Consider the following 27,342-nt stretch of genomic DNA (forward strand, 5'->3'; position numbering starts at 1 on the left):
TGTTTGTGTGAACTCACATTATATGCTGAGGCCATGGGCTGGGAATCTGCGATCTGCCAGTCCAGATGGGATTAGAAATCACTGTCACGTATGAAATGTCTGGCTCTCAATGAAATTATCTTTGAGGGGTAGGTTTATAAAGACACTTTCAACACACGTAGGAGAGGAGTAGAAAAGAAGCTGTATGTAACTGTACAGTTGAGATCAAATTCAATTATAGCTGAGAAAGCTACATTTGCAGTATTTTCAGTGATCTCTTCCCCTTAGTAAGCACCACACTGGTTACTTGGCCTCTTCAACACAAGAGTTTACTGACTTCTGCAGTCTGATTACTGCTTTGGCCACATTTTTCAAAAGCATAAGGTGGCACACAACCATGCAGATGCTGCTGCATGCCCGGCAGACACATCTCTAAAATTACCATGACCACTCACACTGACGGGATGACTGTGCATGCTGGCAGCACCACAGTGCCCCATCGCAGCACATTCTCCCCATGTGTGCACGCAGATTGTGATAACCACGTGCACAGATACAGCAAATCAACATTGGGATTTTTTCTCCCCTTAGCATGGACCTCAGGCCTCTGCTTTTGAAAAACTGTTCACTTACGTCTTACAATGCATTTTTACCTAATCGGCAGAGAGAGAAGTAATTAAATTTAACAGAAACCAGGGCTTCCAAATGAAGATATAATTTTTGAAGCCACAGCTTCTATTAGTTTTTATTACCTTTACCTATGTTTTACATGGCAAAGGGTCACCGAACAGATGCAGCTGCTAAACTGGGTGGCTTAGTAAATGAAGTCAGCTTATGCAGAGAAAAGCAGAAGGAAGTTAGAGGAGATGAGTGAATTCACTTTAGAAGCCAAATGAAGTTTTGAGTCACTGCTGACTCAGGTAAAACTCCAATTTACTACAGCACCTCTAAAACATATCCTCTTCTAGATAAGGCAACAATAATCAACTAGCCACGTACATTCAGAAGAGAAAGGGGAAATTCTGAGTAAGAGTACAAAAATTAATCATTATTCTGATAATGTTTTTGTTATTATTTTTGCAGATGAATCTGAAAGCTCTTAGGACTCAATTAAGTTACCACAGCCAATACAGACAAAAAACAAAATCAGGGCAGATACTTTCCACCTAGACACCATGGTGATGGGCACATTAGAAATGAGGTAGATTAGATAGATGAACTAGACAGACACATCTAACTGTCCTCCAGTGCACTCATTTGTTTGACAGCCTGGAAAATGCCAACATTCCTGGGATTAAATGAAAATAGAAAATTGCATTTTCACTGAAAAGTATATGCAGAACTTTGCTATGTCAGTTTCTCTTTGTTAAAATAAACCAGGACCCACCCACATCCTTCCAGAGTGACCCAAAGCACAGTAAGATAAATGAAACAGTAACCAAGATGCAAACAACTGAAAGCCCTTATATTGATATGCTTTTACCCCAGGACATTAGTGAAGCAATAATGACCCGCACGCACTTTGATACATTATTTTTTCCTGAGCCCAACACCACCAAAAATGCTAAATCGCCCATCTTGCATTGCTGTCTTGCATCCTATTTCTTTTCTTCGTGATTACGGGCTGGTCAAACAATTTTTGTTCTGTGGTGCCTTTCCCGTTGACTTGGTTCTTCAAGAAAGTAAAAGGAAAAAAATATCTTGGATATAAAAAATAAAGATCAAAAATAACTGGAGTAATTCTCCCCAGAGGTTTCTGGTCCAGGTTGCAGACATATTGGTGTGGCTTTTGCTTCAGCTCACATAAAAACACATGCATACACTATGACACACAGCTAACACTCGTGTTCACATTCAACAGCTTCATATTTTTTCCTAATGCCAGGACGTGTGCACAAGTACCGAGCTAGATTTGGCAGTATGCTATTTGGCAATCCCAGTGCCGGATCCCACTCTTGCCCACTCCAGCTTTGACAGAAGTGCCGGCTGCAGCCGAGGGAACAGTGCAACATCCCAGCGGTGTCGGGGAGAACAGAATCCAGTTCCTTGTGACAGTTTTCCCCACACAACATCACAATCAGCCAAACACATTTGTAATCTACTGCAGCTGGTGTTTCTATAATTGATAGAGATATAAAAGCCCTTTTTGCTAAAGTTGTACTTTTGTATTTTTTTTTTCTTGGGGGAGTTGTGAGAAAGCAGCTACAAAAAGCAAGCTTTAAATCTCAGATAATGTAGCTCCCTTTAGAATCCCAAGCTTAAAGCAAGTAGTTACGAGTTTTAGCAATGCAAAAAACGGAGCTAAAAACAAACATTTATTTTACTTGACGTAGCAAAACAGTGGATTAAAAAGTTAAATCAATGCGCCGTCTGAATGGTTCCTGCTGTAGCTGCAATTTCAAATGAAATAAGAATGTTATAAAAACTCGTGCATATTAGGCACATTTGGAAATGTCTCCTTGTAACTGTTCTTTAAGTGTTCTGTCTATGAGCACTAACAGGTCACTGCACAGGAAATGCAAAAATATGTTACATTTTAATCAGGGCATATAAAACACTGTCTAGAATGTTACATTGCCCTTGGGAATCTGCAGTAAGTAGGGGAACTTTTACAAAGTCCAGGTCACTCTCCCCATTACATCACTGTAAAAAGAAAAAAATTATTAGGTTAAATTATATAGATGTCATGTATTAGAACTTTCCCAGTTGTAGGATGATGGCTAAGAGATGCTTATTTCCTTGGAGAAACTCATAATCACTCCCTTGTTCCCCTGTACATACTTTGTATATGGAAAATAGTGCATTTTAACTGAATCAAAATGTTTCCAAACAGTTATAATGAAAGAAGACAAATATAAAAATGAGACTGTTCGTATACTCACTCTAACAACAAATTTCATCACTTTACCCTAACACACACACATACACAAATTGAAAACCTGCCTGGCTATAGCTCATGGGTGATAAAAAATGAAAGAAGGGATTTTAGCAAACATGTTTGGGAATGATTAAGGTAAAATGTTCCTAATCCAACCAAGTGGAAACCCAGATGCTGATGGCATCATAACATCCCTCTGCCTCCCTGCAAATATTTCTCCAAATGATTTACCTCTGTTTAACTCAAATCACAAGTTTATAAAATCTCTAATAAGTTCACAGAAACAGCAGAAGAGTAATGCAAGGGTGACTGCTTTCTAGATTAACATTCTTAGGATTTTAGTTATTTTGGAGGTGACACAAAGCTGTACAATATCCTGAAGGCAACTTGCTCCGCTCTTATTGATGATCCTTGTTCAAGTTTTGTTGCCGACTCCCAGATAGAAAGATTCAGTTTCTATGGAAAATCTCCCACAGGGCAGTAAATGAGATAAAATAACCCCCCCTGCCCCAAGTAAAACCAAAGTCAGAGTTGTAAGGGCCCAGCACCTGCTGAAGTAAATGGCAGTTACTCACAGAGCGACAGAGGGATCAGCCCCTTGCAATTTGCATGTTGTGGCATGAGAAGAGATCTCAGACTAACAGGCTCTTTTTATCTAAACAGATATCTGTGGTTGAAACTCCTGGCATTATTCTTTGTATTTTCTGAGCTGCTTGCTTTTGTACAACAGCTACTTAACTGCCAGCAATTTCCACGCTTTGTTCAGGCCTACCTGTGGCACCCTGCGCCTCCCCAGCCCCCTGACTGGGCAGCTCCCGCACCTCAACCCCCCCGATACCTCGCAACCACCCTATATATATATCATTATTGTACATTCTATATGGCTTCCACAAACCTCTCTGCTGCCTTAAGTCTTCAAGACGTCTGTTTAATTCTCGCCAGCCAAGGTGCGGCCCTGAGCCTCGCTGCCCGCATCGCCTCCTCACAGGGAATCACCATTTTCCTCCTTTCAAGGGCATTTCACACCGCTGCCCAGCCGCTCCTGAACTGCCAGCACCATGCCTCGGGGATGGGGCATTGCCACAGCTATTTAACAGACACAGGATGTGGGCACAGCTCAAATTTTAAGTGAGTTTTTCTACTTTTTTCCACAGAGAGGAAGGTCCTGTGAGGCTGAGCAGCCCTGTGGACACACCTGCCTGCCCAGCTGAGGCTCATGTCCTGCAGCCACCCACCCTCTGCCTGCAAGGGAGCCAGGGCCCAGGCATGCTCGTGAAAAAAATAAAAAAACAAAAACAAACCCAAAAAAACCTGAGGAAAACTAGGAACTGCGCATGTGGAACCATACTTATTTCCATCCAGGTCTTAACCTAGACAGAAACTGTTAGATGCATTCCCCGCAAGAGCTAATGCTCAATATCACGGTCCACGCTTACCGGGCAATAGAGTCAAATACACATTTTTACCACGGTTCTCTAGAGCTATTTGATAATTTTATGCTCTCTCCTGCTGCCCTTACCACATTCTGCTTTCTCAGTTTCCCCGTTTCCCATCTTGGGGCCTGGGCTACAGCTGCACGCACGATACAGACCGGTCCTCATTCCCCTTAGACTGCTCAGGCCCATTGCCGTCCCTGCAGCAGGGAAAGCAATTGTCCTACTTATCCCCAGCTAAAACATATTTTAAAGGAATGTAATTGAAAAAGAGAAACCAAGAACAGAGCATGCGTGTTGGAGATGGCACGCTGGAGAATGCTGTGTCACCTTCTAAAAATTCTTTGGCAACAGCAACTTTTAGACTTTCTAAGACAAATTGGGGTGGATTTTCTCAGGGAAAGCAGAAGATATCTCTGAAAAATGTGCACGTCACTGCCAGAAAGCACAGTGGTCCCACAGCTTTGAAATAAACCCTGATGTAAGTCTTTTAATTTTTTTTGCCGAATAGATCTTAGCCTAAATTACAGGAAGAACATTTTAAGAAAGGAAACACAAATTTTGATAATGGAAATGGTTGCTCAGAACTGGAAACATTAGAACCAGTAGAAATCAAATCCCTCAACTGAAAACCCCAAACAATCTGGACTATAGGAATTGCTGTGCCCATAATATAGATGTTATTGTTGCTGTGCCTGGGGCTACGCAGTATTCCAGCATCCACACAACACTGCGCTCGAGGCCTCTGCTGGTTTTCAGCTCTTTTCAAGATCTTCTCTGTTTTTCTCCCCCTTTTCATTATCATGTAGCTGAACTTCTTGCACGTTAAAGGGCTTCCAGGCAGGTGAAGGTGCTGAGCCCTCAGCAGCAGTGTTGGCGACTTGTTCTGCCTTATCCACAGCATGTTACCTCTCCAGTTCAAACAATCCATCTGGCTAGAGGGATCAAACCCAACAAAATCAATCCATAATTCTGAACAAAGAAAAGGTTGATGACTTGCTTTGTGTTATTTGAGCTGTTTTTTCTCACGCACAAATAAAACAATAACTGGCTGAGGCTACAAAACCCAGGACTGAGTCCCTAATTCAGTCAGAGAGGCCGTTGGCTGTAAATTTCAGCACAGACTTAAAAATTGATAGAAACTCCTTTTCAGTCATCAAGTATTCAGCTGCTCATTACTGATATAAGCTGTAAGGATGTGCCCTTAAATTTTGGTCTAGTTTTAAAAGTACAATTTCCTCAAATCCAATACAAAATATAGAGCTGTGAAGTGGGGCCCCGTAATTTTGTTCAAGAGCCTTTCAATTATAAGGTATGTTTGAAATACAAAATTTAAGGAGTTTGCTATGCCAGGTGACGTTTTGTTAGCTTTTGACAAGAGAAAATATTTAATACCTTCATTTTTTTCCTGCTCTGAATATTAGTTTAATTGTCACGAATAATTAAATGCTTATGAGTAAAAGACATCTTCAGACATTTTGACAATACATATTAAGAGACACTTTAAGGGAAATCTGCACAGATCGGCTTTTATTTGTTATGCTAAACGATGATGCATCGTGATTGCATTTGTTCCTTATTTGTGTGTGCAACAGGAGACGTACTGTGAATGATCTGTAAGGAATAAAATGACAGTATTTGACAGGCTAGGAAATGTCTGGGCAAGGATACAGGATAAGGAACCCTAAAAGGGCATTGTTTACAGAGGGGCAATGGGATAGAGACACTCCCTTCAATCTAAGGCAATGAAAGGCGCCAACAACTAAATTATAGTTAATAACAGTAAGAAATAAACATAAATTACATATACAAGGCTCAAGCTCAAGGACTTTGGACCACTAAAAATATATATTATTATATCAATTATCAAAGAGAGACAAATTCCCATCCTGGGAATTTGCATATGAACTCTAATAACCTACTATTCAGAAATAGAGGCAAGCATTAATTTCCACATGAAAAGGAGCCATGGGAGAGCTTCCCAAGTCCCCAGCTCCAGAGGAGAAAGCCCTACCTGGTGATTCAGCACCAAACGATCTGGCCTCTGTTTGAGAGGGTAGCAGGTGGTCTCCCAGGTATGGCAGATTAGCCTTATATTACCTAAGATTTATTCTGAGTCCCTGTCAATATAATGGCTGAAACGACCATTCCTGAAAGGTAATATGGTGTGAAAATAAACATAAACAATCCTTAATGAATCCATAGGCTATTACTTGCATCATATTTCTTCTATAGGCAATACATACATCTCCACTTTAGAAAAAAAAACCCACTGCCCTTGATCGAGGCTTAACAATTCCAGTTTACACAAGAGGGGGAACTGAGGAAGGTCCATGGGAACTGCTTGGTGCTAAAAGCTTTTGAAAAGGCAGAGCTCTATTTAGGTGCCCATGTAAGGATTTAGACCCTTAACATTAGAAGCTGACTTAGAAAAACCAGAGCCTCAAACTCTATTACCAGAGATTTCCAACTGCCTCCGGCAGTCTGGGTGGGGGAAAAAATGTGTATGTCCCGTTTAGTTGCAATCAGACCAGGTTTTTCATATTTCTCAAGGCAATACATTACACACTGTCAGAAATACAAAGCTAGATCGCAGGTCTGACAAAGAAATGAAGAACAGTATATAGGGGAAAAAGTAACCATAACCAAATGCTCTGAAACTTACCATTGACCAAGGTAAAAGACTTAAATTTTTCTGTCTAAAGCTATTGCCTAGTAAAGCGCCCAGTTAGCAGAGCTCTGATTTCTCTAACTGTGAGTCCTCCCACTTTTGGGAGCTCCTGGACATGAGCAAAGTGCCACCTCCTCCACCACGGGGAGTTGCACGGAAGGGATGAAACTGCCTTTCCAGCTGCCCTCCAACAGCCCCAGTGCCCCAGCTGAGCTGCTCCCTCTTCTCACCCCAGCAGCAAGCACGCAGATGCCTTGAGCCTCCAGCCTGGCTTTCTCTCCTGGAAGTGTGCTGACAACAGAAATGTGATCTAGTACCTAGAGAAGGGAATTAGGAGCAAATACTGTTTGACCTTGAGAAAATCAGCTAATACCTCCTGGCTTCAATTTGATTTTCTGTAAAATGGGGAAAAAATATTCTACTTCACTGGGTTTATTCTGAGGAGTACACAGCATTAGTAAGAAATCTTTGGAAGAAAGGTGCTAAGTGTGAAGAAATATTGCTCACTAACAAAGCAGACATATATGAGCAGGAACCATACAGATTATCAAAAGCACTAGAAAGCTTTTAATTTTTTTAGCATTTAATGCTACAGATGATCAATATAACTACTTAGCTTCCTTCTCCTTTCACATGTTAATTTAAAGCTACTTGTACTGTGCTTATAGATGTTATGACACGGCTGAAAAACACATAAAAAAATTAATTTTGGTAGACCAATATACCAGCTAGCATAAGGTTATGTTTCTTCAATGCAGAACTGTACATCATGAAAAAGATCCAGCTCTTTTCTGTGAAGTCCACTCATGCTGCAGGAAGTAAATGAGTTCTTCCTACATGTACAAAGAAAATTGCAGGCCTTATGAATTGTGGTGGTAAGTCCCAGTGTAATTCACACAAAATTATTTATATATGGAAAATTCAGAGTAAAACCTTTCTACCAAAAAAATTACTTCTGTCCAAGTGGAGGGTGAATGATGGAAATAGGCTTGTTGTCTGCACATACCAAACTGCACCAATGTGCAGATTTTCGTTCCAATCCCGTCTAAGCAGAGTTTCTCTAGAAAAAATCTTTGCTACCAAGGTAAGGTGTTTCAGAGAATTCAGTTATTTCCATTATGAACAAGAACTGTGTGCTGCTCCTTTTTCAATAGAAATCCTGCACTGATTCCATATAAACAGACCAAATATTACTTCAGCAAAGTTGCTTTGGGAATATGTAACAGCATTTTTTAAGTTATGAAAGCAATATTGAATGAGATTTACTACAATTTAAGATAAGAGGGTCTTAATTTTATATGAACAGAGAGACTTAAAAAGCAACCAGAAAGAGTTCCGATTATATTGTGCTGGAATATTAGGCCTTGTGCAAAATTGCCCCTTCTCTCTTTTACATGCACAAAACCAAGCACAACAGGCTTTTCAATTAAATGAGTCTTCGGAGAGAGATGCAGGAAGAGCCAGAAAGCTCCTTAAAACTTTATTGCTTTTTATCTTTGTCAGGTAGGGATGTGTATTAAAAATGACCTGTTCTTTCCAGTACACTGCTCTTCCTGCAAGTTTCTTCCTCCTGTTTGACCTACCAGTTTTAAAGATTTCCCAAAATGGGAACGGAAGGGTTGATCTGGATTAGTTTTCCCCATATACTCAATGGTTTTGCTTTTCTATAGCCATCTAGAGCTAAGGATGATTCCCATAGTCTCTTTAGCATGGTGAGTAACTTTAATGAGCCTCAGTATCATTAGATGATGGCAGTTTACAGAACACTGGGAGAAAAGACACAGAAAGGAATAAAATACAGCTATAACAGATACAAGCCATGGAGATGAAAGAAAGAAGTCAGCATCTCATTTGCATTAATACAATAAAAATACAGCATTAATGTTGCTAGTTGTAAATTTTTTTTCAATAAAGTTGAGCCTGATTATATCTGAAAAAAAGGTAGGCTATGCATTCCTCATAGGTCTTGCAAGTGTTCAGACTTTAAAGAACAGTTACTGGCTATTAACTTTCTAGATTTAATTGCCACTAAAAACAATCTCCACAAAACTTCAGTTGAAAGCCACTCTTCAAGAACCCATGGTCTAATGTCTCAAAACTGCTTTGTTGATATCAATACAAATTCAGAGCTACCATTCATGTAACTCCATTCCATCATTATGTTATGTATTTTGTTTACTGGTATTATGTTTGTGTATGTATATAATTACATACGCAGACACATACACCAGTTCATCATTGGAATCAGTCAAAAGCAATACTGCCAACCTTGTTTATTCAAAAATCACGAAGCACAACCACAAAAATTGTGAGACCAGCTGAAAATTATGAGATGTCAGAAACAGTCACTTTGAGAATCACAGCATTTTTCTTCTGGCATAAGAACTTTTAGGCTGCACATTTTCAAGCTCCTTAGTTCTCCATAGCAAGGAGTTTAAAATACATTTTCCTTTTAAAATGCACAGTGGGCACTTGCATAATCACCAGATTCCAGGAGCTGGAGGTTTAAAGAAAATAAACACTAACAAAGGACTTTCAGTGGACACAGCTCCTAACATCACACAAGTTTTAACATTTGGGCAAATATTGGTGGAATAATCAAAAATTGCTCTAAACAACTGAGCTCTCCAGTTTCTGTCAATAAGAACAGTGCATCCTGCTCCCAGACAGGCGACTGTCTCTCCTTTTTTTAGGTATGTATGTGTGCATACCTGAAGAGGGTCTGTTTCCAATACATTTAAGACTGTTCTATTTAACTGGAATTTTACCAATACTTAGGACCATCGGGCACTGCACATTATAAACTATGTATTTTTCACAATTGAATCCTGTCATTTTGAAGCTATTGTTGTGACTTTCTTTTTCCTAGGGCAAAGGGGGAAAACATTTCTTTTAGAGAAACAAAGATTTTCTTCATTTTTATAAATGAACTACTTAATGCAACACTTAGATCATAAGACCAGTTTTTCCACTTTTTTTTGCCTGAAAAACCTCACAAGTAACAGATGAAAAGCCAGAAACAGTTAAAGAGGGATGCGTAAATCTAATGGGAAACAGTGTGCTTCTATGATGCGTTTCTCCTTGAAACCTTAAAAAAATACACAGTTTGCTGTCAAGGTATTTCTGAGTTGCAGAAGCCATTATTATAACATGGTAAAAATTACTCGGTGCCAAGATCCAACAGCCTCAAGTGAGAGGTCACCTTAATGAGAAAACCGATTTTAGTCCCTAAAACTACACGGAACTCTAAGGCTTCTGATTTGCAAAACCATCTTCATGCATTTACTTGAGAGCTGCTGCTCGTGTGTACAGCGTTAACACTACATGTTAAAAACAGATTCTTTAAAAGACTGTATCACCTACCAGTACCAAGAAACAGTATTCAATAATTAACACAGACAATGGAAATGTGTTTGAGAAGCAAAGTTAGCCAAGGAAGCAAAATATCTCAGTCGTACAGACTTTAGAGAAGAATAGCATGCAACCATTAGTAACACAAGTTACAAGCAGAACTCTCCCTAAATTTAAAGCTTAATGGTACAATCTGATCCCTCTTCAGAGGCAAAACATTACTAAAGAAACATATATATTTAATTTTGAAGCTAAACAGCCCAGGTTCACATAGACAGTCTTTACACAGGCCAGTTACCCATTGAAGGAAAGTGCTGAGTAAGAGCTGCAGAACTGGACCCACTCTCATGTAAATTATTGTAATTAAATAGGTAATGAAAAATCACTGCTCTTGCATGAATGAAATGTAAGACTTCATCTGAGAGCGTAATGTTTCTAGTTGACTCCTGTATCAGATTCGGAGACAGATGAAAATGTCTCTCTGCTTGCATGAGCACGCTTTAGAGGTAAAACTTCACAAATATTTTCATTTTGCGGAGAAGAGGGAAAAATAATGGCTTATTTTAGCAGTAAAGTCAGTAGGATCCCCCTTTTTTAAGGCATAATATGGTACACACATGTCTCAACCCGAGAAGCATTAAATAGAATTTGAATAATTTTACTTTGCATTTGCTAACAATACGTCATCCAGTAGAAGAACCAGGCCTTATTCTCCCCTCCACTAGCTGACATGATATTTTTTTTACATTTGAGCTCTTAAGATCTGCACAATAGCTTAACACAATAAGTGTTTAGCCTCTGGTTCCAACTGTAATTGATAGAGTACAGTTCCATTCCCTCTGCTGCTGCTAAGTTGGGAATTGCAGCCACAGCAACTGACAGCTTTTTTTTTTCTGCGAGTCTGGAGTTGCTCTCTGGGAGTGATGTCCTCATCGGGATGGGAAGTAAAACGACGGGAGAAAGGCTCTCCCTGGCCCTCTGCTACGGAGGAACTCCAGGGACCTCTTCTAGGGGAAACAGTTACTTGAGGTGGGTGCTATGAATGAGAGGAAAAATCAGAAGAAGAAAGCTCCAGGAGGAAATACCAAAATCCTGCTGTTTTGAAGAAAATGGGCTTTTCAATTAGAGAGCACAGAAGAGGGAGAGCATTTATGCAAAAAATTTCTGACAATGAACGTGTTTTTAAAAGGGCTATAAAATTGTGTCATTTACTGATGGAAACATCTTTTATTTCACAGTCACTGGGGCTGAACTCTTGGTGAGTCCCACTCTTTATATAGTGATAATATACAGTGCATTGATATGTGACAGGAAAATTGAAATAAGGAAACAGTAACTAAAATGAACATGATTTCAAATTGTCCCATTCAGGCCTGAGTTTTGACAATGGGAAAAAATTACATAGCTGTTTCAGGCTTAGTAGCCGATTCCAGAATTTAACGCAGATGGCAACTAATTTTGGTGCCTCTTTAGTTGCAAAAGTACCTATTTTGGAATATATTTAATTAACCAGGATTTAAAGGCTCCTCTTGTTTGTCAACACCTTGGCTTTTTTGTCATCTGTCAGCATCGTGGTGTGCACAGCAACTGAAAGGTTCTGAGGCATGAGCTATTTAGGTGGTTTTGATGTGCACTTGCTTTTCTGGAGGTTGTTTAAACAAAACGATGCTGCCATTCCTATAGTTTCATTCAGGACTGCTTGCTTGGAACCTGCTTCTATTGCCCCTGTAATAAAGGATACAAATAACACTAAAAAAGCCACAATGCTCTTGCTTATTAATACATGTATATAACGCTTCCCTTCATCGCAGAAACGTATGTATCAGACCTAGCTGGTCATTTGCTCTGCTCTCTGCAGAAGCAGAATTTCACTTTCTAAATATGTTTCTGCTTTAAATAACCTTTTACTCCTAAGGTGCAAACTGCAGCTTTAAAGTACTGACTGCTAAGTATCTTCTGTTTGTTGCTCTGGGAGGACTTTTCCAAAAACAAAACTGTGTTATTCTACAGCTCGAATAAACAAAATAAATGCGACTGATAGCTGTTTCTGCTGTACTTTTCCAAAGCTTTGGTTCTTAGATAGCCTACTGGAGCTGAGAGAGAAGGAAAAGAAGAAATACAAAATTGCAGCCGGAAAAGGCGTTAAGTCCAGATTCCTCTTTGCAGGCTTTAAAAAAGCAAACTAGCAATTCATGATCACAAAATAAAATATGCACATTTAAACAAGCTGCAGGGGAAAGGAGAGTTTAATCCAATGAAATTGTGTTTGAAAGCTATTTCATACCCCTAGGAATAAAATCTGAATAGCAATTCTGCTTTGCTCCCACCCTTTTTCCACCCTTCTGTTAATATATTACCATTTGTTATGGAATCGTTACAAGACTTCTACCCCAGAGGTGGCTGCATTTCATTGAAGGATGAAGTACTTTGTGGGCCTGAGTCTCTTCTTACTTGCAGGAGCAGACAGTACTCACTGCAACTGCACTGATGCTGCTAGTAAAGCCATTTCTGATTTGCACCTGAGCAAGAGAAGAATTGGGCCAGCCGTTTGCAAAGCTCTTTGTGACTCCTTTGGGTGAAAGCTACAATACAAATGGGTTGTTTACTGTAAACAGAAGTATGATACTAAAGCAGGCACTGATATCAAGAGCTGTAACTATCTGCTTCAAGAATTATCGAAATGGAAATGACGATCTCAAAAAGGAATGACGATTCAGAAAAGCTTCGGCCCTGGAAAGATCAAAATGCATTTGACATAGTTTCCATGTTGATGTGAAATAAAGTGTCTTTAAAAGTGTAATTTGAGATCAAAAATCCCCATCATCAAACATAAATAGTGCTCCGTTTATCCAATTACACTACCTTGTTTCATTACAATGGTCTGTAATATATTTCTTAGGAATACAAGGCTTAAAATTAATAATAGAAAAGGACAAAATTGCCATGTATATTTCTCTAGACAGATTTTCATCTAGCAGCAGGACTTCACTTCTGATTCACTCGCTGGTTCTCTCTAACCTTTACATTATTCATTAATCAAACTAGAAACCTGCTTTCAAAGTCAGTGCATGGTAGTAATTATTTACAGTTGTGCATAGTATTTAATTTTAAGCAATGACAAAAGCAGGCATGTCCAGAATCATAAGGCTTATCATTTTTCTTCCGTTGGAAGTGAACTATCTAAAGAAGCTAAAAGTTGCAAACTTCTCTTCAATATCTCTGCTGCCATCAAGACAAAATGCAGTGCAACTGATACCTTTGAACTTGTACAACTAAAAATAAATAAAAGTGAAAATTAAGTAATATATAATGTATTAACTCCTTTAAATAAAAGGAATAAGGAGCTTTGCTATCAGCCTTGATGAGCGATTCATTTCTCACTGCACAGTCTGTCTACTGTCACTTTGAGGTATTTTTCACCATATAAAACAGAGCCTCAGTACTATCCCTGAAAATGAAAGTCAGTTTTAAGAACTATATACAACAGGCACGTCTGCTCTTTGAAACCCCCCTCTACCCCCCACAAACACACAAATACAACTTCAAAGCAGGAGAACTATTGCAAATGTATAAACCTACTTCAGATCAGTTATGCTGGATGAAACTGGACTGCATTTGCAGCATTTTGCTCACCTGAAACAACATTGATCTGAGGACAAATATAATCAAATCAAAGAAATGCACCACTGAAGAGCAATGCACGTTTTATAATGAGAATGAGGAAAGAGAGATGTAATTGTGGTCACTCAGATTTCTCCTTCACCATTAAGATTCTCAAAAATACTGTAGCGTTCTGGATAAAAACATATCTTACTGTATTCTCAGCAGGGAAATCCCGGGAGCATGAGCTTTGCTCGCAAAAAATTTACTTACTCTCTAGCCTATGTCTCTAAAAAAGAACAGGGTACCCCTTCTACAAAAAGATACTACTCACATTCCAAGCGAAAATTCTACTTTGAAAACAAAATAAAATGAAGTCTCATACTCCTGACAAGAGAGAAAAAAGGAGCAATTCTAGCCTTGTCACTGTGATGATCAGCATCCATGAAAAAATAGCTATTTATCCTGCAAGTTGAAAACATTAATGCCTTCTTCAGATATAACCTCTTTGTGAATAAAATAATAGCAACTCATCAGAGAGTTCTTCTGAATACATATATATACATATACATATATATATATATATATATATGCATTTCTAGCTTAACTATTATTTATGGTTAAAGGGGATCTTTGCTTGCCAGGAATCATACTCGCAACCTGCATAGGTACATTCATTGGTCACATCCCAAAAGACCCTGCCTGCATACCATTGTCCTACACCTATATGAACACAGCAAAATATGTAAGTTAATAAAGTTAATGCATATCCTAGTTTCTCTGAAATAACATTTACCTTTGAATGAATCCCAAGCACTACTTTTCAAAGTTTATTCAAGTATGCCACTAAACTTGCCCATACATTTTGTCCCACATATAATATGCTACACCTAGAAAATATCCAGAAGGGGGAAGAAAAATTAAAAAAACAATTTTATAATTAAAAACATAAAATACTAGTTTTCTTTAAAGAACTGATCTGATGAAGGACACAAAGAAAAAAAGAAGGGAAAAAACCCGCCTACATTAAGAGCCAAACAAGATAATAATTGTGCATGTCTGGCTAAGAGAATCTAGAGGGCAAGCCTTACGTCATTGGCACTTGGGTTACCATGGTGAGTGATTTATTGATATATATCAAGAATGAATAGATCAAAGGCAGCAAGATGACAGGTGATCAATCAAATGTCAAATCAAAGCTGGCAATCAACTGGAAAGCTGATTTTTCAGTGGGTGGGTCTGGCAGAAGAAAAATGAACTTCCATATTGCGCTTCCCAGAAACAAAACCCCACCACACTATTAAAAAAAAATAAAAAGCAATTAAGCAGCCTGAAAGAAAACTGTTTGAAAAGATTTACTATACAGGCCCACTCATCTGTTTCTTTTCCTTGGCCCCCAAAAGGAAAAGAACACCCTACAAACGACAAAACAAAACACTTCCAAAGTTGCAAACTATTTTCTTCTTAAAAAAAAAAAAAAATAAAAATTGCAAAACCACTTGGCATGTGCAAATCTAAAAACTCGGCTACAAAACAAAAGACGGATTTGATTTGAAAATGTGGATTGTCTTCTAACAGTCAGAACGTTTCATTTTATTTCCTGTTGCAATTTTCACCACTGATGATCAAAGGCTGAACTTCCCCACCGGGTTCATCAGCAGAGACAGTCCCTGTACTATTTCAGGCATACACAACGTGCACACACACACACAGAGGCACACACACCCGGCCAGCATCGCCACCAGAAACACGGCGAAATAAAAGGTTAAACACACCGACCCACTTCGCGAAACACACGTTTTTAAAAACAAAAACCACCGGGAGGGGGTGGGGGGTGGGGGGGTGGAATAAAGGGGGGGAAAAAAAAAAGACTAAAGCGGGAAGCAAATGGGAGGCAGCTTTCGGTTCGGTAAGGGAAAGGGGCCGGGGGAGAATGGGAGCCGAGCGGAATAAAGTTGGGGGGAAAAGTTTAGCCAGGGCAGGATGGGAACTGGGAGCAGGAGGCAGCGGGGACCGAGCGCGGTGGGAGCGGCGGGAGGGTGGAAGGGGACAGCCCATGTCAGAGTAAAGATCTTGGCAATAAGGGATGAAACTGGCTCCACAGAGTTACGAAGGGAAAGGGAGGGGGAGGGGGGATAAATAAATAAAGATCCAGCCCGGAAAAGCAAGGGTGACCCTAAATAATAATAAAGATGGGGGGTAGGATTGGAAGGAGTGGAGAGACAGAGGCTGTGTAAGTGGATGGCTTCTCCTTACCTGCAGCCCGTTTGGGTGCTTGCTGTTTCCTCCTTGGCATCGCTCTACTTTCTCCAATCTCACTTCTGTCCCCAGATCCGAGAGCCCTGAGACGCTCCTGAGTCGTGTTTCTCTGCCTCTCAGCTGCTTTCCCCAACACCCCCCTCAAGCCTCCCCTGCCCCCCTCCTTTCCACTTCACTGATAGGAACCTGTTTGGTTTTTATTTTATTTTAGAGATCTAGGTTTCTTTCTTTCTCTCTCTCTCTCTTTTTTTTTTTTTGGTTGGCTTTTTTTTTTTTTTTTTTAACTGTTGCAACACTTGCTTTGCTTTGATTCAAACATCCAAGCTCAGGAGCAAATGAAAGGCGCCCACAGTGCCAGAGAATGGTAATAAATAAATAACAAAATAGATATGTATATATTAAAAAGGCAGCTCTGGAAAGACTGTGGGGCTGGCTGCTTCCTCCCTTTCCTCTCCTCTCCTCCTCCTCCTCGCAGAGCTGTATGGCGGAGCGGTGCCCGGGTGTGCGTGGTGTGTGTGTGCGTGCGTGCGTGTGTGTGCGCGGAGCGCTGCAGGTTCCGTGCTGTCAGATGCCAGGCAGTGAGTGATATGGGAGAGGACAGGGAGGCTTTGGATGGAAGGAAATCTGGTATTCACACACACACACACACACACACACACACACGCACGCACACGCACACACACGCACACACACAGGCACTGGCGCGCACACACGCTCGCACAGGCACACGCGCGCGCACACACACACACACACACAGGCAGGGCGAGGCGATGCCAGCAAACATCGATCCACTGAGCAAACTGAACATTAACAAACTCCTCCTCCGCGACCTGATGACAGGATGAAATTTACTCCGCGCAGACAGGCGGCAGAGCAGTTTATTAAAGAGACAGGGCGCGATGGCACCGGGCCCAGCGGCACCTGGGGCGCGCCCCCACCCCCCCAGCCGGGGCGACCCCACGCGCGGCCGCCCCTTCCCCGCACCTCCCCCCCCCCCCCCGCGAGACCACCCCCCGCGCTCCCGCTGCGGGTGTTCCCTGAGGGCTCTGCGGGAGCGGGGGTGCGTGGGCAGCGCCCGCCGCCCACTCCCACTGGAGAGGGGCAGGGACGCGGGTGGCCCGGCTGGAGGGACGGGGGGCGCGGGCGGCCGCCTCGGCGTGCGCAGGGCTGGGGCAGCGCGGCCGCCGCTCCCGGGCTGCCGTGCCACCGGCGCTTCCCCAGGTGGAACCGCCTGCGGGGGAGCCCGGCGCTGCGGGGCAGCCCGGCGCTGCGGGGGAGCCCGGCGCTGCGGGGGGCCCTTCCCGCTGGCAGCTCAGCCCCCGCCCTAGCGGTTGCCCCAGCGTGGGGAGCAGCTGCGGGAACCGGCGCGGCTGGACGTAACCGCAAAGTTTGGTGAAGTTGCGGTGGAAGCCGGGGCGCCGCCGGAGGCCCTTGTACAGGGGCGAGCGGGGTGAGGGGTGCTGTGCGCCAGCACCCCCTGCGCCCCCAGCTCCCCCCGCACCTCCCTTTGGGGGGAGCCGGGTATGTCCATCGGGTGCTTCTGCACCCCCACGGCGAGCCAGAGCCGTGTGGAGCCCTCACCCTTCGGATGGCCAGGCCGAGGAGGGGCAGGTGACAGCGGAGCTTTGGGCCGGATTTGTTCCCCAAGACCCAAGGACATGACTTCCCCTGCCCCCTGTATTTGTTTCAGGCTTTTATCCACAGCTGCTGTTAGCACTTGAGGGTTTCAAAGTGCTTGGGGGCTGAAAGGGTGGATTAATTTCTATACATTCAACTATAATTTGTGTAAGACCTCTTAAAACTGGATTTTGCAACACTCCGTAGCCTGATCCCGGAGTCTGATATGGAACAGAGTTCTTAGATACTTACACACATACCCAGCCACCCACCCCTCCCCGGTTTTGCCATTTTTATCTTTTTACCTAAACTATTGGGTTTAATAGGAATAATTTGCATCCCTCTCAAATCAATCTGTGAGACCAGGCTCTGTTACAAAGCACCAGCAAGAGCCGCTGTGTTATAGCCAGTGTCACTGGTGATCTGCAGCCGGCAGCCCTGCAGCTCAGGCAGGGAATGAGTTTCTCCAGGAAGACCCCTAAGTGACCTTTGTATTTAGCAGCCTAATACGAAATTGTGTTTATGAAAGTGTCCACCTAACTGATTTCGCTTAAATTATTTGATAGCCTTCCCCCTACGAACTCTAGCAATTTTTATAAGCAATTTGAAAGTATTTATTGGCACAAGCAAACGCTTCGTTTGAAAGATAAAATAGGATAACACTACTATAAAATACTCATTTTTCCACTTATGCCTAGCATAACTCACTCAGAAGTGAACAGCTCTGCTTGAATCAGTCAGAATTGCACAGACCACTTATACCTGTGTGCAGCATGTGTAAAATCCTGTTGGTTGACACCAGGGGATTTCTGCTTTGTCCCCAGTCCTGGCAGGTGCGGACACAGGGCCCAGAGGGGCCGCAGCACCCGCAACAGCGGGGCAGTCACCCGGCGCTGTGACGAGAGGCGACATGCTATCTGATTCCTCAGTGCAGCACTTTACCTGGGTCAGGTAGTTCAGGAGCAGGGTGGCACACGAGGAGTTTTTTTTCCCAGTTCATCCTGCCTGGATGTGTGACTTTGAACCCTTTCAGCTCCTGTGTCTCAGTTCCCAAATCAGAAAAAAGGAGATACTTCTAATTGGTTTTATATTTCCTCTCCTTCCAGGCTGCACAGAAAGACACTGCACCTCCAATTAGGATAGTTTGTTTATGATGAAGGATTGTATTTTAAATGCTGTTTGGACACAATGATGTCTTATTAAAGATTCTCCCAAACCGTGGGACATGGTGTAAGGTGTTGGGTCCCTAGCAGGCATTGGGGAGGGGGGGAAATGACGCAGTCCCTCAGATTTTAACCTCTTCATCTGGGATCTGCTACTTTTGCGCAAGTTGGAAAGATCGAAGCTCTAGATGTAAGCAAAGCAGCGATTCAGTGTAGCCTGGGATCAGCAAGTAGCGGCTATTGTTCTCCAGAGTCATGGCTTAAATCCAAATGCTACACACTGGGTATGGTATTTGTATCAGTGGCGTTTTCAGTCTCAACATGCAAGATGTGAAAGTCACTGTTTTAAATGGTTACTCCTTTGGGAAGGGGAAATTGAGAAGATGGACTTCTGAGTAGAGCACTAGTGAGATGGCACCCTATCCTCGGTGATAAATGGGAGCATTAACAAGGCTTGGTCGAGAGGAACCCTACAGATTTATGGCTTCCTGTCTCCACCAGCAGATGCCATTATGGCTGACAGAACAGAATGCCTTTCAAGAGGGAACTGGGGTGGGATTATGAAAAAGGGGAAAAAAAGCAAGCAGAATCTGGTGTCCATTTTTATCCACTGGTCAGAATTCGCTGATAGGTTTGAATAGAGCTGAAAATATACAGCGTTTTTGTGCTCCCTCCTTCTCTTATTTATAACTAAGTTGGTGAAGGTCATTTAGCATCTCTTTTAGCACAGGAAGAACCCATAATATTTACTGAAAGCATTTTTGCACACTTGAAAATTAGAGATAATAAAACGAACAGATAGCACTGGAGGCTTCCTTGGCTTATCCAATGGAATAATCTTGATGGGTGCTTAATGTTTACTTTGGAAATGTAGCAAATGATTCTGAAGCTATATTCAATTTTATCTATTTTTATTACATTGCAGAATAATATTTCTCTTTCCTGACAAAATGTTATGACCAGTAATAGCAATGGCAGTTATGCATGTTCAAAAAAGAGTAATCAAATCTCATGCTTCAGGGCACGAGCTGAATTCCCCACTGGGATCTGTATGGAATTTTCTCCCCCCAAATACAGCAATATACAATCAACTAGGTATGTTCTTATAGGTTTTCCTATTTCTTGGTTATGTGCAGATTTCGTGGAACAATAGTGTGACCTGGGATAGTGAAAATCCTCTGTTGCTATAGCTTTGGGGTGCTTTTGATCTGATTTTTCAAAATAATGTGTGTGGTTTGTTGTACATTACTGTAAAGTTTACAGACATTTTTGTGCAAAACAAAGGGCCAAATACACTTTGTGTACTTGACTCTGATAACAGTTCCCATCAGGAGTAGTCACAACGAACTCAGCTGTGTTACTTGAAGTGTCTTATCTTAGTTAGTATTGTTGTCTGTCGTTCCTTCTCTGGCTGCTATGCTGATAATGAAATGTGAGGATTTTTTTCTTTCCTTCCCCTCCTCCCCCCACCCCACCCCCTGAAGTTATATACATGCAGGTACATAACTCATCTCAAATTAAATTCATCTCAGAGTTGGTGACCTGCTTCACGCTTTGCATACCACTTTAGAGAAAGAAAAAGTGGTATTCTGACAAGTTCTACAAACAATAAAAAAATAATCAGAATTTTTGGGGGTTTGATAAACAAAAAAAATTCCTTCTGTGGTAATATTGCCAGCTAACGACACTGTCAGCTTCAACAGAAGCTGCCTTGGTAAGTGATCTGGTGCGGTCCTGTCTGCCCAGTGATAGGATTAACTACACTTGTTTTACTCTTGAGGCACATTTGGTCAACACGAAGCTGATTCAACAATTCCTCTGGGCAGTTTCTAGTGGCCTTACCATTAGAAAATTTTCATACTGTTGAATGACCTGTCTGTTTCTTTTTCTGGCATTCTCAAATGAAATGGAGGACAGTTTATTTCCTTCCTCTTTGCAGCAATTTTTAATATATTTGAAGACATTACATCTACGCACCAAACAGCCCCGATTTCTTCAGTCATTCCTTGTAGGTCATGTTTTCTGGACCTGGCACTATTTTTATTGTTCTGTGGCTGGACAACATATGTTTTGAAGTGCAGCGCCAACAACTGGATGCTGTATTGCGTTTGAAATCTTCCCAGCACCAAGTGGGATTACTTCACATGTCTAACATATGACACTCCTGTTTATATGTCCCAGTTTGACATATGCCCTTTTTGCAACAGCATGACACTGTTGACTCATGTACAGCTTCTGATTCACTGTAACCCCAGATGCTTTCTTGCAGAACTGCTTTGTAATCAGTTGTCCCCATCCTATATTTGAACAGCTGATTATGCATCAGTGACAACTTCGCACTGATTCATCTTGAATTGCATCCTATTTTTTTCAGACTGTTTCTGCAATTTGTCAAGATCATTCTGTATTACAATGCTGTCTTCAAAGGCTGTTGCTGTTCTCCTTAGCTTGGTACCATCTGCAGATATCATGCTAAAAATTTTCTGCTCCACCTTCTAAGACATCAATAAAAGTAGAGGATATCGCTGGGCCCAGGACCCAGTCCAGACGTATTCCAGCCTGACCATGGGGCCGCGACATAATTTTTGGAGTATGATTTTCTGACCTCTTCCAGCCCCCTGCAGTAATGTCAGCTGGAGGATATCCCGTAGCTCATGTATGTGAGGCTGTTACGTGAGACAGTGGTGGAAGATTACAGAAGTCAAGAATATATGACATCCCTGTCCACAAGGTCTGTCACACTGTCATGGAATGAGGTTTGACATAATTTATCTGGAATAAATGCATGTTGTCTGTTGTACATCTCAAAAAAGACCCACTTATTCTATGTTCTTACAGGTAGTTTGATTATTTTGTTCTAGTATTTTTGTATGAAAAGACGGTAAGCTGACCCAATGGTCTCTTCCCAGCCTTCCATCTTCAAGATAGCTGCTGTGTTTGCATTGGTCTGAGTCTTCTGGAAACCACTGGTCCTCCACAGGTCCTCAGGGATGATCACTGGTAATTCTGAAATTCTGATTTAATGGCCTGACCTTATCTATGTGCTTTCTAAGTGCTCTTGAAACTCTTCTTCCTGACTGTAGCCAGAGCTCCCACTATTCTGACACTGGTCCTGATTGTTTTTGCAATCTGATCACAGCTGATTCCTGTAGTGAAGATGAAAGTAAAAAAGGCTTTCTTAGGGTGACCTGTCAAAAGCTTTCTCTCTTTACTGAGTGACAGATGTAATCTTTCCTAGGTCTTTTCCTGTGCAGAGAAGGCACTTACCAAACACTTCCTTCTTATTATGTTCCTTGCTAGTTGTATTTCATTCTGTGACTTTGTAATTTTCCCCTGTGTGTTCATGGTCACTATAAAAAACTGATTTCTGAAAGTTTTTCACATTTAAACAACTACTTCTTTGTTTATAGAATATGTATTTGGGACTTTTTGTAGAACTATCCTTGCCATGCTATAGAACAGCCTTTTTCCCTACAAAGGGGTAGAACAGCAGCACTGGGGCAAAATCCATTTCCATTTTCTCTGAACATAGTTCACTTACTCCCATTTGGTGGGATGGTAGGGAAGGTTAAATTGCACCTCCTGGGATGAAATCCTCATATTGCTAATAATTTATATTTTGAGTAACAGCAGGCAGCATTTCCAGAGCTCCTTGCCTTCTAATCTTCAGCTAAAGGATTCACCCTTTGGCTGCAAAAAAGGCATTTGAGTTTGAGCTCCCATTTTACTGCAAAAAATAATCTTTTGTGGCCAAGCAACGAGAATTTAAAACAGTGCAATGGTTTGCACAGCTCTGGCAGCAGCTACCTTCTCCAGCCACATCTGTGGTTCATCTTCCATCACAATGTCATCAGCTAAAATATCACATAAGATCTCATTCAGAACTATACATAAGGCTCGCCATGCATTTTTTAACTATGACATCCTATTTCCAGAATTTATAATTCAGTCTTGCAAACCTACTGCAGACTGAAACAGCCTGGAAGCTCTCATTTTAGGAACTGAATTTTCCTTCTTTAAATCACAACAAATCTCCAGTTTAGAAAAACAACAATAAACACGCCACTTTTTCTGAAATAAGCACAGCAACACTGGAATACCATTTCCCAATCAAACCAGCAAAAGCAGCTAATTGAATTAGTTTGATCTAAAAGTTGTTCATACTGCGATCCACAAACCTCATATTTTCTTCAGTGGATTTTGAGTGAAGTCCCCAATCAGCAGGCACGCTGGACTAGGGGATTTATTTTCTTTTCTAAAAAATAACAACGTCTTTAGAACTTTTTAAAATCATAACAATTAGCTGGAATTGGGCAGGCAATGGACTGTAGTCTTCGAATAGTCTTAGGAAAAATACATAATTGAAAAAAAAAGAAAAACTGAGAACTGCCATTTTCAGGATGAAAAAGCAACACCAAGAAGGCAGTGTTCTTCCAAAAGTTTTTTCCTAAAATATCATATTTCATTGAAACATATGTTTTAATAGATTTTTAAAAAAATATGCTGTGAATGTTAAAATTGTAAAATGGACATGTTTTATGCAATGCCTGCATAACCTTACTGCAAAGCAGAAGTTTGAAGATGATACCGGAGTGGTTTTTTTCCTGTTAATCAAAAAAATTGTGCAGTACTGTAATTGGGAAGAAGGGCAATGAAAACCACAAGGACTGCTTTTGGTCCTGAGCAGGATTTCTAAAGAATCCTGTGCCCATATGAAATTCACACTTTGAAAGATCTTGTCTGTTACTTGCCGGTAGCTAAGAGGTTGTGAGGTTGCATCTTCTGGAGGAGGCACAAAAAGAAGGCAGAAGCAGTTTTCTTTTGGAAAGTAGAACATCCTTCCTCTTTTGAAAGTACTAAGGGGATGGGCGAGGCCAGGCCACTTACAAAAGCAGGTAAGTAAATACTGGGAGCGCTTTGATGCTTTATTTCTCTCTTCCTTTTAAAGGCTGAGTAGCCATCCAAGTAAAGAGAGCAGATAAACTGTAGAAAATATATTCCAGTGTTGACAAAGCCAGATAAACGTCTACAGGAAACTTCGGGTTAGAAGCTGCTTGCCCTGAGCAGAAGGCAAGGCAAAGGCATAGATGTTTGGGACTAAAGTTGCTTTTAAAAATGGTTATAGCAGTGTTGATTTGACAAAGTATGCAAATACCCCGATCTATCTGGATAATTTCATTACAAAGCACCCAGTCACCATGGTATTGGGATGTATGCTATTCATTATAACATAAATGAATTGTTCGTGCAGTGTAAGCCTATTCTTTCTTTTATTGGTATGATTATTTATTATTATTATTTATAGTTAGGGAATACAATTATGCTGGCATTGGAATAATTGATGTATCTGTAAAATAATATGGGGGCTAAAATGATACCGATACTTTGTAAAGCCTCTGGTATTCTGTCTGTGACAATGGCTGGGAAAAGGTGAGGTGCTAAATACTTTACAGATCTATAATTCTCTATGTTGCCACTTGTACAATGTCACCCATCGAGGCATACAGGGGTTATTATTTTTTTAATGTCAGGTAACAATAAATGGATAAACACAGTTTAAACATAAACCCCACATGTGACAACAGCAGCTGCTGGGGGGCACCGGGACTACTTAGTTGAGCTGCCCCCACTGTCCTGGGGTTGCATGGTAATTGCTGGATGGTGGTGGTGGCTGTGTTCTACCTTCAGGTGTGGGTTCTGTCTTGGCTCTCTCTAGATATGCCTCTGTCATGTCAGTGGTTACCAGTAATAATTTTTCTTGTGTTTCCTGTGTAGTCTGATTTTTAATATGGGCTATGCTCTGAATGAAGCAACTTTCTTTCTCTCTGTAAGTAGAGAATGTAACCTGTGAACTCAGTCATCTAACTTAAACTGCTTATGCCTAAGGTAAGTGTCCACCCTTAGTATTTTGTCTGCAATCAATGTGCAAACTTCTTTAATTTCTTTAAAAACAGTAATGGAGCTTTACTAGTGAATCACAAGCAATTGTGAAGCTGGAAAGCACAGAGCATTTTGTCTAAATGACTGAGAGTTACAGAAGAAGCAGATCAGATATATCTGAAGTTTTGTAGAAGTCTAAAATATTAAGACTAAAAACTATGAAGCAAAGTAGGCAACGTTCTTCCTAACTGGAAACTTGGGAACAAAAAAGAAGGGTATTCAGAAACAAGAAAGACTTATTGCTCAATTATAGTAATAGGTTTTGTATTAAAAGTGTTAAAAAAGGCATGATAATAAACCTAGAAAACTAGTATTTTTGGAGTCTGGAGGCTAACGGTAGGGAGGAATAATGCTGTATTTATGCTTACTCAGGAAAAATGCTGTGTGGTACTCTTTCTTTATTTTAAAATAAGTTCTAGGATTTTTTTTTTAATGACTATCGCTGGCTAGCATACTTTTTTCTTTGTTCCTAAAGCATCAGGTATTTTTGAAGCACCTGTGTCACTAGTGCCAGAATTCCTTGCATCATTGTGTGCTGCCTCACACTTGTTTTGGAGGAGATGGAGTGAGTTCTAACAAACTTTGTCTCAGGGTTGCTAATCAAATTCAGGTGCTGATCCACCCTATCCTTAGCTTATGGGAACTGGAGGGACCGAGTATTAGCACGATGCCTCATCCCCCTTGAACTGAGCCTTTTTGCCTGATACCAGCTAGGAAACATGTTTGGTTATTTTACTTGCCTCTGCCTTGCAATGGTGAGGGTGCTCAGTGTGCAAATGGGCAGATACTTTAATGTTCATGATGTGTCTCTGTTTCTGGAAAAGAAGTCTGAGGCTGTTCAGTTTGGCTTTAAGAATCTTCCATAAAAAGCAGGATGCTTAATGGGCGAATGGAATTCTGGTTTTGTGGAACAATATTACAAAAGGAGACATCAAGCCTTTTTCATGGAAATTGAATGACACTTTCATGGGTCTTTTTCTACTTCTGCTTTAATATAAACTGTATAGTAAATACAGGTGAAAAAAAAAAAGCTCACCTGTCAAAATATAGCTCTGTTTGGTTACCTCTGTCCATGGGACAATTTTAGTAACCTGTCAATCAATGGGCTGCTAAATAGCCTCTCCAAAGCACAATCTGCTATTTCAGACGACATCAGTGTGTCAATCATTTATTGAATCAAAGCCAAATTTGAAGCAAAGCAAGCCCAGTTTGTCAATCACTTCTCAGTATTCTCTCCACTAACCACCTGACAGCTTTTAACTTTTCACTTTTATATTCCATGCAGCTAGTTAAGATTCTTTCATTTTTAATTGGCCTTCTTTTATGATTGGTAGCTAAGCAACTAATATGTTGTTTTATATGGTAATAATGGGCCCAAACTTGAGAGTTTCTTGACCATTCCTATTTGTTGTTGGGAAATTATTTTCCTTCAAGTTGCTAAATAGCAGATGTAGCAGAAACAGTTATTTAATTATGGGTTGTCCTGTTGTTTCTATCTATAAACACTTTTGGCACTGTTTAAAAATAAACACTGCATGCGCTGGCAAATATATACTGAGTGATTTTTAACTCCTGATAGAGTCCCTTGGAATTTCACTGCTCATTTGCAGGGAAAACTGGGTGCAAAAATGAAAGAATTGCCAAAAAGTAGTTTGGAAAAATATGAGCAAAGGGTAGAGCAAGGAATCTCTGTACCAGAATCCCAGTAGGCTTTAATCCAGCCTGATTGGGTTTCAGTCTTAATTTAGGTACAATTAAATTTCTGTGGCTGGCTACAAGGCTCTGAACCACCATCTCTCAAAACAAGCCAGAAGCCCTTCCTGAACAAGCTCAGCTGGCTTTTCAGTCAGCTGTTTTGAGTTAAGAATTTCTCTACCTGAGTCTTAAAACTTTTGGGTCAGAGCTGGGTCCCTCAAAGGTGACCACAAATCCTGGGGTGGTTTCAGTCCCATCTCTCCATCACACACAAGGCAAACACTGCTTTCACATGTGTAAAATGATCTTACAGCTAGTAGTAAATGTTCTTGCCTTTCTATTTCTAAAGACTGTCATCAGTAAAGCCAACGTGTTGTTTTCAGACAGGAAAAATAAAGTTTCTGTCCTTTCCATGAAAGGAAGTTTGGAAAAAGAACTATTTCTGTGTTACAGAAAATTCTATTTTGGGTTCAAAAGAGTTTTATTCATTTAATTCTTTTGCATATCTGTTTGATGGGCTTCTGGCTGTCTTTTGACAGACTGCTGTCATCTGGTTTGATCCAAAACTGTGAAACTCCAGATGTGCCCAAGAACTTGGGAGAACATGGGTATAGTTTTGCAAAAAGCAGCAGTAGGTTTCAAAGCAATCTGATACCAAATGTACTTCCCAGTCTTATTTGAATTTTACATTGTTTTTTATTTTTTTTTAACCAAAGACTTAGTAAAAGACTGACAGCCCATGAGGATTGAGTGTGG

The 27,342-nt window shown here is 41.0% G+C and overlaps 1 protein-coding gene across 2 annotated transcripts in view; it reads right to left on the bottom strand.

Annotated features, from left to right (window-relative positions):
* TSHZ2 (teashirt zinc finger homeobox 2) overlaps positions 1 to 16,388 on the bottom strand; it is a 231,304-nt gene extending 214,916 nt beyond the window's left edge. For both annotated transcript variants that reach the window (XM_037402667.1, XM_037402668.1), the window contains exon 1: positions 16,169 to 16,388. In XM_037402667.1, the coding sequence (XP_037258564.1) occupies positions 16,169 to 16,208 (40 nt within the window). In that variant the 5' untranslated portion in view covers positions 16,209 to 16,388. The remainder of the gene's footprint in view (positions 1 to 16,168) is intronic.
* Positions 16,389 to 27,342: the final 10,954 nt, after the last annotated feature.

The sequence above is a fragment of the Falco rusticolus genome, chromosome 10 (genome assembly GCF_015220075.1).
Source record: "Falco rusticolus isolate bFalRus1 chromosome 10, bFalRus1.pri, whole genome shotgun sequence".
Classification (NCBI taxonomy): Eukaryota; Metazoa; Chordata; class Aves; order Falconiformes; family Falconidae; genus Falco; species Falco rusticolus.